The sequence below is a fragment of the Phaethon lepturus genome, unplaced genomic scaffold, assembly GCF_000687285.1.
Source record: "Phaethon lepturus isolate BGI_N335 unplaced genomic scaffold, ASM68728v1 scaffold13935, whole genome shotgun sequence".
In the NCBI taxonomy this organism is placed as follows: Eukaryota; Metazoa; Chordata; class Aves; order Phaethontiformes; family Phaethontidae; genus Phaethon; species Phaethon lepturus.
In genome coordinates, this window is record NW_010541267.1 from 4,224 (window position 1) to 15,322 (window position 11,099).

Below are 11,099 nucleotides of genomic sequence, written 5' to 3' on the forward strand. Positions count from 1 at the left end.
CAAAAACTGTATGTGTTCAGCTGCTTAAGTGGGTTGAGAAGGGTGGTAGCATGTGCATTTGGCAAGCTTAAATTTATATTGTACTTTCTGCTAATGTGTCTTTGATGTAAAAAAAAAAAAAAAAAAAGCCCCAGGTTTCCTCTGCAAAAGCTGTAGGACTCTAAGGGTTTGTAGAAATTATGTTGGGAGATGTATGAAACAGACAGCAGGGCTTTGTCAGCTAGCAGACAACATCATACTCAACTGTACTACGTGCACAAAGCATTTTATGAAATTAAGGTAACCACTTTTTAATGTAGTATTTCACAGCATATTGAGATCCATGTCATGAAAGCTGTTGCTTGTTCATCTAAAATATTGCCTCGGGGGTAGGAAGTGTAAATAAAGTTTGATAGGAAGAAATACTTTTGCCAAGATCTCTTTGGAAGGTGTTGGGATATCAGGATGTTTGCAAGTGAATTGTGTAGCTGTGCAGAGGGGACCAGTATGCAAGGAATAAGCCCTATCTGCAGTTTGTGCTTAGTGCCTGTTATAAGAAATCATCTTGGTCGCTGATGTGCCTACATGCTTTGAGGCATAGAAATGAGATTGAAGTCCAAGTGCTTTCCTACTGGAAAACATGGTCTCAAGTTTTGTTCTCGGGTGATAAGCTGTCTTGTTTAAGTGCTGGACAAATGCCACAATAAAAGAAAACGCCAGGGGCATGCTACATACCTGTGTGTTAGAGTCTACCGGTGGGAGGTAGTTATGGGCTACAGGTCATCCTTCAGTCCTGGACAGTCTCTATCTTACACTTTTAATTTTCATCCAGCATCTGGCTATGTAAGCCGCTGTGGGTGGCTTTTATGAGTGTACTAAATCACACTAATAACCTTGTCAAGGTTGGTACTTGTTATCTTACTATTAAGATCATATTCCCAAATCAGATTGCCATTTTTGAGATGCCACCTAAAAAATGTGTTTGGGGAGCTCTTAAGATAGCGAGAACTGTTTTTTTTCCTTTCCCAGGGAACCGCAGACTGAGAGCACTGTTTTCCTGTACAGTACTTCAACTACATGCGAAAGGCTCTGTATTTAGAATGGGATCAACTTACCTAGGTTCTGAAGAGGGATACTGCAATCCAGTGCAGAAAAGGTGCTTTCATGGACTACAAGCTTCTGATTTACAGTACAACAGCAATCGGCAAGAGACAGTGTTGTCTGATGAGCTGTAAATGCCTGGGAGGAAAAGGGGAAATGTACTTTTGTTTCAAAATACTGACCCATACATTTCCCCGCTGAGTACCAACAGTGGTTGTCATATACAGTGTTAGGCCTTACTCATTTTAGCTAAGTTCAGTGAAACCAAATTGCTGTCTCATTGGTATGAGCTCTTGCCAGGTAAAACTGCTTAAGGATAGAAGGGAATGGGCACCTTCCACAGGGCAAGAAAGAAGGCTGTGGGTTTGGTGAATGAAAGAGTGATAAATATACACTGTCACCTTACTTGTCAACATCTGGCTCTATTGTATTACGTTATTATGTTATAACATAATCCTGTTTTATTGAAGACTGCTGATGGGTGCAAATTGCTGTGAGCATACTTGATCATGGTGGTCTCAGTCTCTGGTGTTCAAATTGTCTGTGACTTGTCTCACATCCTGAAAGGTCTTTATGACATTGTCCATCCTGCTGTGTAGTATGATTCACCCTCTTGCATTGGGGTGAGTTTTCCTTTGGCCTCAGCTTTGTTATTGTTGCTTTTCACTTTCTTCCTCCTGAACTTGAGAATTACTGCTTTAACCTCATGCAGATTCAAGGGTATGGTTCCATCTCTAAATGTATTGAGATGATGTTTTCTGAGTATCTTGCTATGAGGTCTGAGGTACTGCTCAGACCTCAAAGAACGAAGGTCAGTGTGTTGGAATACTGTAAACCTTCCTTGTGGAGATAGTAAAGGAGCATTTAACTTCGAACTTCCTGTGATGCTTTCAGGATTGAGGGACTGGTTGGAGGGTGCTCTGTGGAAAGCGTGTAGGGTGGTATTCTAGATGATTCAGGTAAGCCAAAAGGAGATGTAGTAAAGACCAGTGGCATTGTCTTCTGGTGATGAGGTCCTGACTTTAAGGATATTAACTGGGCGCTAATGGAAATAAAGGTGAACCTGCTATTAATGGGGAGTGGCAACATCTGGGAGAAATTGGCACTGTGTCATTACATAAATGAGAAAAGGAAGAAAAGCAGCTCAGTCCATATTTAGAAGCCACTGGGTTGGACCTAGAGGAGTGGAGCAGGCAATCATAGTTACATGAAAAGGAATGACTGTTGTGATATTGTTCCAAAATCTCAGACAGGTCAGACTCTGGATCAGCTGATGTAATGCAATGACTTTCAGACAGCTTTGTTCTACAGTCTCATGATCCAGACCCTTAAAGGGAGTTTATCTGTACCCACATGTAATGGCTACTGTCTTATTTTGAACAACTTTGTACTAGCCAGCCTGTTTCACAAATGATTTTGTTACTCTTCTTGTCCTCCCTCTTATGTAAGTATACTTGCTTGCTGTGGCATCAGTGGAGAAGTAGCCAGCTTTGCAACCATTTGAAGTTTTTCATAGTGACATAAAACTAAATAAACAGGTTGTTAGCCATTGGTTGGAAAGTTAAATGTAAACTGATGTTGTAAGAATAGTGTTTAAATTCATGCCTTATCAGAAGATTTGCTAATTGAATGCTGTACCCCAGCACCTGAAAAAATGTAACCGCAGTGTCAGTTTGACCACTGCATACAGTCGTGGTAAGCATTTTACACTTTCGATGGGAAATATTTTAAACTTTTTTTGCATTACTTTTTGCCCTTTAAAAAGGTGTTCAAAGAGGGTCAAGCTTAAAATGGAAGTGTTTGTTTTATTTTTCCCATGAAAGGATTTTTTTTTTTTGGTGGGAGGGTTAATTTACAGGTTAATCTATGGTCAGCTACCTTTCGTAATATACATGAGAAAATCCAGACACTCTTCATATTGTTCTTATTCTTAGTTATGGAAATTAATCTTTCTTTAAAAGCTTGCTTTCTTCTTTGCTCATGAGAAAACTGGCATACAGAGTAGCACTGACATTTATAGTTTATTACTGCAGTGTTATCTACTGACATCAAAATGTCAGATTAAGAGTTCATTAAAGTGGCAAACTACTTCATCAAATGTGATGTATGTTGTCCATTTGATTTGTTCCACGAAAGAAGTAGAGAAACTAGCATTAAAAAAAAAAAAAGCGAGGCTTAAGCTTAAATATTCAAAATAGTCCTTTGAAGAATTCTGATCCTTGACATTAAGATATTCAGAGTCAGTTAGGTAAAACCTCACTACAGGAGTATTTGAATGACTGGAATCATGCTCTCTTTTCTTTGAGAAATTCTGTTTCTTTGAGTGTGATCTGAGAAGAAATTACAGGAATTTGTGTATCTTAATATAAACTTCTTAAAATGTATTCTCACAAGCTATTTGTTCATGTTTCCTGACAGAATTGTAAATGAAGCGTAGGTGTTTCAAAGCTGCCTGAAAGAGCAGAATTTCTAACACTTAGAAGAAACTAATAGGAAATAGTGTAGGTAATTTGGAATCTTTGTGTATGAAGAAATAATTTAGGAAGTCTTGTATCAAATCCACTCCACCCCCTTGTTCTCAGACTGAAAACTCTTTCTCAGCCTCAAGTCACATTGCCTGTAATCTTAAGTGTTTTAATTGCACTGATGTAGATTACAATTGATGCCAAATTGCTTGAGGAGAAACAAATAGCTGTTAAACTACTTGCTGGCTCTTTGCATTCTATTTGCGTAGGCTAAACAGTGTTTGTAGAAATGCTGTTTTGTTTTGTTTTTTTGTTTTTTTTTTTTTTTTTTGTATTTGGCAGGCAGAGTTGCGAGCAGCTGTTTTTTTGGCGTTAGAAGAACAGGAGAAAGTAGAGGTAAGAGAACCTTAAAAAAACTTAAAAAAAAAAATCAGCATCCTGATAGTTCTTTTCGTAGAACTAAATATAATAGCTTTAATTCTTTCTATTTGTGATTTATAACATGAGAAAATTACGTATTACTGCATAAGAGCATGCTGCTTAAAGGGAACAAAACAGGATTATCAGGGTGTTTCCTGATGTTTAGAAATAGGAATTATTACATAGCCTTTTGAAACTGTAGCTTTAAGTAACTATCTCTGCTGGTTTTATATAGCTTCTATCCAGTTGACCAGAATAACTAAATATCTTTTCCATCAAATACTTCTTTAAAAAAAAAATCTAGTTGACCGATCAAGATTTTATCAAATCGGAATGATGTCTTTTGAAATTTAAAATACTGAAGTATTTTAGTAAGTGGATTTTTTGACAGATGTATTGTGAAAGCAATTTAATGCAGTAACTTGCCAAGTATGCTAATGTTTTTGGTATTTTCCATAAGGATGTTGTAGGCTTACTTCAGGGTAATTTGCTTATATTTAAGGAAGAATTCTGAATTAAGAAATGGACTACATACTGATACCTTGACAATATAACAATATTAAGGGTATGTGGTACTAGCATGATTAAGTAACAATACTGCTGTAGTATGCAGATGCTGGTTTTGTGACCCCTTCTTCTGCTGGCATTGCCTCGTTTCCTGTATCTTTCCACTTTCTAGAGCTAGAGAGGAGAGGGTGCTGTATGTCCAGGCTCTCTGTTTCAAAAGAGAGGAATGGAAATCTGTCCTATTCCTCTACTGGTTAGATGTGCTTTTTCTGGAAAACTGCACAACTGAAACAGACATTATTGTGACATTAATAAGGAGGGGATGTAGTTATTCTATGATATGAGATTCCATATTCCAGAAATCTAACATAAGATTGCTGAAGAAGACTTAATGGAAGAGTGATACGGCAGAACAGTGCCATCTCTTACAGGAAGCTTCAGCATATTGCAGTGTATCCAGAGAACAATGTCCCAGACTATTTGGAGACTAACAGGGCTGAAGAGAAATATGCTACAGATTATCTTGGCTTGCCCTTTTTTCAAAAGACTTAAACGTATCATGGTATTTTAATTTTATGCTGTGGAGACACTGGAAATATTACTCTGAATTCCTAAATATAAATGATAATGGTAAAGATATATTTCTTTTTTTGCACAACTTGCTCTTGTGTCTGTTAGCATTTACGACTATAGTGATAAATACCTATAACAGAACCTTTTCTTACAGTTAGGTTCTTACCCAGGATATTTTGATGTGTTAGGAATGGCGTTTAGAATTTGGTTTGAAAAATCCCTGAACAATTTTGGCACACCCAAATGTAGCACATTGGTTTTTAAACAGAAATAAATCAAAGTTGAAGACGGCAAACCTAGCAAGCGAGAAAACCCTGTTTTCGTAATATCTTTGAAGGTCTTTTAATTAATAGAAGATTAGTATTGATTTTTGAACCCCTAATTAGCACGGTCCACACTTTGTCTAGATGATTTGTAAATTTGCATTTTTTAAAAAGTGGGACTGTATTTCCTTACACAAACTTGGCACTATATTAGAGGAGCAATTTGGGAAATTAACCGCTTAACTTACCTTTTTCATCATTAAGTAAGTAAGAATCAGTATGCTATTAAGAATTTTGGTGAAATTGCTCTAGCTCTGTAGCTCTTATAATAGATAATACTGAGACAATTTTAATTTGCCTAAGTAAATGTGTGGCTCTGCAGCTTTTACTGTAGGTAGTAGACTTAATACAAAGGTAGATTTTGAAGAATTGAATTACATGTGCCAGGCATCATTATGGAACAGTGTACACCAAAACACCAACTTGCTGTGGTTTTTAATTTCTTGCTAGTACAAGGATGATGTTAATTACTGTTTGGTTTTTGCTTTTTGACAGAACAAAGCACCTCTGGTAAACGAAAGCTTGAAAAGTTTTTTAGGTACAAAAGATGGTAAGTTCTTTGTTTAGTATACTTCTCAAACTAATAAAAATAGGGAACAAAGGATTAAATCTTTGAATCTTTTAGTAACAGTACAGTCTTCATGACATAAAAGATGCTCTTTTTCCTGTCAAATGTCATAATTACTATTATTTCAACATATAATTCAATCTATAATTTTTGAAGTTAATATTGCTGAAGTTGTATTTTTAACTGATGGGACTAATGCATTTAAATTAATATTTCATGATGAGTTATGATAATACAAACTCTGAGTCATCCTAGACCAATAGAAACAGTAACCAGGGAAAACTCACTGTAGAGGTATAGTAGTGAATACACACATAGGAGAAATGCCCAAACAATGTCTTTGACAGCTGCATAGTTTAAAAAAATAATCTTACACCTGAATTTTGTAATCCATCTCTATTAATTGCTCCTGCGGTATTGCTGATGTAAATAATTTTCATACTATGGCTGAGTTAGAAATGGGGGAACTGGTATACAAATTAGGTATGCGGTGGTAGTGTGCTGAATGTCTAGATGATGTCTGTAGGAGTGTTGATTCAATGTAGGTGTTCATATTGAAGCCATGTTAATGTTAAGTCTTTGAAGTAAGAATTGTTTCCATCTGGTATATTTTTACTCTTCTCATTTCCTTTTTAGGTCGTGTGGTAGCAGGTCTTGTTGCAGAATTTCTACGTTTTTTCAATCTTGATTTTACATTGGCTGTTTTTCAGCCTGAATCAAGCACAGTAAGATATACTGGTTTTATTTGTATGCTATACTGATTGTTTGGAGTACATGGCAATGAACACAAAACCTATAGTAGATTTGTTTAAGCCACTTGCTTGTGGCTTAAACGATTTTTTATATTTAGTCTGTAAAACGTACTTATTGCCTTAAAGACACATTCCAGGAAAGTGTGCCAGTATGAACGAGTATTCCCTTTATCAAAAATCAATGCTTGATAATATGTTAATTCAAAATTAACAAACTAATATTTTGTGACATGATATAATGTTATATATATATATATATAACATGATATAATTGTATACAACAGAATACTCCTGCAACATTTTTTGCCAATAATTTGACTATGTAATGATATAAAGTTAGTATCGTTACATGAAAATTAAAAGAATGTCAGTGATCTACTCTGAGAGGACATTTCAGTGAAACAAAGGCCTTTGTGCAGATGCACATGACAAAAAGTGATTGAATAGAATAGTTCAGTTGGAAGTGACCTACAGTGATCATGTCAGGTCACTGATTGCTTTTAGGCTTTTAACATTGAGTTGGAGGTTTTCCATCATGTTTATCCCTTTTGTCTCTTTTTATGATATAAAGGTTTTAATAATAAATTTGTGTTTGAAACAGTTCCATTTAACTGAAGAATTCCTCTTTACGTTTCAAATGCTCATTTTTATTCTTGATGTTGGTTTAAATAGCTAATTTATTAAAAATCCAACTTTATTAAATCAATTCATTGACTTCTGTTTCTCAGAAGGTCATGTTTCTTTTTAAGGGCTTAATCAAAGAAAATCCCATACACCTTTGCCTTTTGCCAAATGTCCTTAAGCTGCATTTATTGCACTAGAACACATCTGTACAGAGATTCATGTTCGTGCTACCAAATAGAAACAATCATGCATCTGTCATGTTGCCACTCACTCTTCAGAGTAGTGCTTAATTCGCATTGTAAAGGCATCTATGCTCTTTGAAATGCCCCCTTCCTTTACCCAGTAAAGGTGTCTTTTTCACCTGTTGCAGTGCCTATATGAAATTTACCAAAATTAAGCAAGTTGTCCAAGACTGCTGTGTACAGTGCTGAAAGATTTTACTGTCTTCCTCTACAAGGCCCTGCCTCTGAGCAGTCTCTTTATCCTCTGTGTTTCAGTGTGCTTGACTAGTGGTGGCTTGCTTATTTGCTGGACCAGTGTTTTGATAGGAAGTGTCACTAAATAATCATAAGAGTTCAAGATGAACTGGTGCCTTTTGCAGTATTGCCATTCTGAGATTATGCCAACCAGCCTGGGTTTGCTGCAGCATTCTGCTTCTGCTGTAATGTGAAGTTCAGTTTTAAAAAATATATTTTTCTTTAATTTTTTCCTGTCAAAAGTTTTTTTGGCTGATAGTGAATTACGTTCATCCCTGTTTCTGTCCAAACCCATGTTTTTTTAAAGTGAAACAGAGACTGAAAGTAAGTGTTGAACTATACTGGTGTACTTCTATGTGCACAGGAACAGTGAGTCTCCATCATCTATGAATTTGCTGGAACCCCACTGGCTAAGTGTCCTAGGATCCACTTTTAAATGTGATAAGCTGAAGTAACTTGACCGTATAAATCGTTAAATCCTGAAGCATGCTAATGATGAATACTTGCATATTTAAAACAACTTTGGATGGTCTGCGGTAGGCTCAGGCACAGATCAAAAGTAAATGATGCAATAGGCTATCATTACTTTAGTCCACATGCAACAGGAAGTCTTAAATAATCACTGTTTAGTAAAATATTGCTGCGTTAAATAAGACCAAAAAGCTTTAGGAATTGTATTACAAAATGTATATTGTGTTTTCTGACCGTTATTTCTGTGTTGTGATTTCTTTTTTTGTTTGTTTGTTTTTTATTCAATTCCCCTCCCCTTCAGCTAAATGGCCTTGATGGTCGAGAAAATTTAGCTCGAGATTTGGGAATTACAGAAGCAGAAGGTACTGCGGGTGGTCCCCTGTTGTTGGAGGTCGTTAGAAAATGTCAGCAGAAAAAGATTTCAGGCGGTGGAGAAGTAAGTAGTGTTAACGTGATTTCTTTCTTTCTTCATAATTCTTTATTCATTTTCATTTCAATGAGGAAAAATAAACTGAAATTAAGAACACTTGGCTATTGTTGTAGTATTATACTGTTTCAAGTCTATATTATATTATGCCTTCAACATAACTTATCAGAAAAGAATGCCAAAAAGGATTATGACTATTCTATTACTTCTGATGCCGCCCTAGTACTCTTTACTATGTTGTAGCAGAACATTAGTAACACAGAGTGAACCCAGCTAAATAACACAAACCACTCTGTCACTTATTTTCTAATTTCTAGTGTGGTTTGGTAACACTTTTAGCTGTACCTATTTTCTTTGGCATACTTCTAATTTTAATATGACCTGAAAAGACTATAATTAGTTTTTTTAAAGGCTTTAAAGCTGTTCTGAAAACATACATATTTAAAACTAAATATATGAAAGTGTTGAACTACCTGAAGGCAATGACAGTAATATTTTAATTGAATATATAATTAAGTTGTTAATCAAATGAATGAAATACAACCAATAGCACTTGATTAGTCTGTCATGATTGTGACTCAAAAGAAAATTCTCTGTACCCAAGATGCTTTCAGCATCCCAACGAAAGCTGAAATTTAGAAGTAGTTGTCATAGACTTCCTAACATAGCATCACAGTGTCACAGTTTACATACTATGTGAGTGAGGATGATAGCCTTGTTTCTTGTTGGATGATGTTATGACAAAATTCAATATATTTTTATCAGTGTTTATGTGAAACTTCTTAGGTGGCTCCAGTTCTAAGTGATAGCCTGTGCCCCACATCAAAATCATCTGATGGAAGATCAAGTACACACCCTATACCAAATAAGGTAAGATTGTTTATATATAATTAAAAAGCTACATAATGTACATAATGATATAAGTAAAAGAGAGGACTCCTATGAAACTGCGGATACAATGGCATTCACTTAAATGATCCGCAAAGTCCTGTACTTTTCTGACTGGGTAGGTGACAAGTGCACGTGCAGAGTCTCTGTGAGACACAGGTAGGTTGGAGCTAACTTGTGGCTTTATCAGGCAGCTGGCTGGTTGCTGCTTGGGATTGATAAGGTGTTAGGATACAGCTGTCTTTGTGCTGGGGCCTGTGGCTTTCTTTTCTCCTGTAGCACAAAATCTTTGTCGACTAACAATTTCCAGGCCTCTAATACTCCTTTACATTTGACTGGAACTGATCAACAAGTTGAGAATTATGGGAAAGTATAGGGCACGGAAAGGGGCATAATCACTTAAGCCCCTTTTCCACAAGAAACCAGCTACCCACTACACACAGGAAAATAACCCAACAAAACAAAAAAACCAGCCAACCAAACAAAAGCAAAGCAACTGTGATTCAAGGACTAAAGTTCATTCAAATTATTGATGTAATCTGATCACATAAAAAGTTTTAATAGCTTTTTTCAAGATTACTAGAAATAATTTAGAAGCTTTCCAACTCACTAATGAAAGCTGAGAAATGTAACATTGCATTGATTTTGTTGTTAGTTTATTCATTTGGGAGAGGGTTTGATTAGGATAAAAGAAAATAAAATGACAGCTCAGTTTAGATCTGCTTCATTTTATGCCAGTTCTTTTAGGTTTTTGCTGTGCAAAATCAGAAAACTATGATCTGAAAAGCAAGCTTCATTTCAAGATTAAGTTACTTTATTGCTGTGCTTGTTGATAGTATCTTAAAAGCTAATATTTCTGTAACTGACCTTTGAATGGAAATTAATAATTTCAAATACTGCTTCATATTTGAGCCCCTACTTTTGTATTAGAGTGGTTCTAGATCAGCTAAGAAGATCTACTGAAGATCAGTTAGAGGTCATAAATATTCCATTCTTCCTTGCATATACCACCTTTCATCTTCAGGTTTAAATTACTTTATTTGAAATAAAGTAGGTCAGAAAGAGAAGAGCTAAGTGTTTGTTAGGTGGCTTTTCCTCAGGAAAAGAATACTTGTCTAGAGGAGGAAAAAAATAGTTCCAGTAGCTTGTAAATTGAACCAGGTTTCATATGGGTGTTTTTCTGGATGTGCATGCACATGTCTTGAGGTTGGTCCATCCTCTGTGTGGTACAAGTCTTATTCCTTTATGTCTGTACAGAGCTTTTAGTAATGCCATTACGCCACAGTTTTGTTTTGTGTGTGTTGGGATTTTTTGTTTTGTTTTTTGGACTTCTACCCTTTTTGCAGTGGTTGAACTTAGTCAGCCAGTCCAAAATACGTTAGGGGAAGACAGAGACACAAGCACAAGAGAAGTATGTCTTAAGACTTGCTTCATTAGGAAACTAGATTTATAGGTATGAGTTTTAAGTTATGCCTGGAAACTCTGCTTTAGAGGCGGTATCATGGAGTAGTAACAGTCATTCCTG

At 35.9% G+C, this 11,099-nt stretch overlaps 1 protein-coding gene across 1 annotated transcript in view; it reads left to right on the forward strand.

Annotated features, from left to right (window-relative positions):
• Window positions 1–2,030: 2,030 nt before the first annotated feature.
• The window catches only part of FGFR1OP (FGFR1 oncogene partner), a 16,123-nt gene continuing 7,054 nt past the window's right edge, over window positions 2,031–11,099 (forward strand). Inside the window, exons 1-6 of the mRNA XM_010287687.1 lie at window positions 2,031–2,039; window positions 3,888–3,941; window positions 5,864–5,918; window positions 6,573–6,661; window positions 8,561–8,695; window positions 9,473–9,556. Of these exons, the coding sequence (XP_010285989.1) occupies window positions 2,031–2,039; window positions 3,888–3,941; window positions 5,864–5,918; window positions 6,573–6,661; window positions 8,561–8,695; window positions 9,473–9,556 (426 nt within the window). The remainder of the gene's footprint in view (window positions 2,040–3,887; window positions 3,942–5,863; window positions 5,919–6,572; window positions 6,662–8,560; window positions 8,696–9,472; window positions 9,557–11,099) is intronic.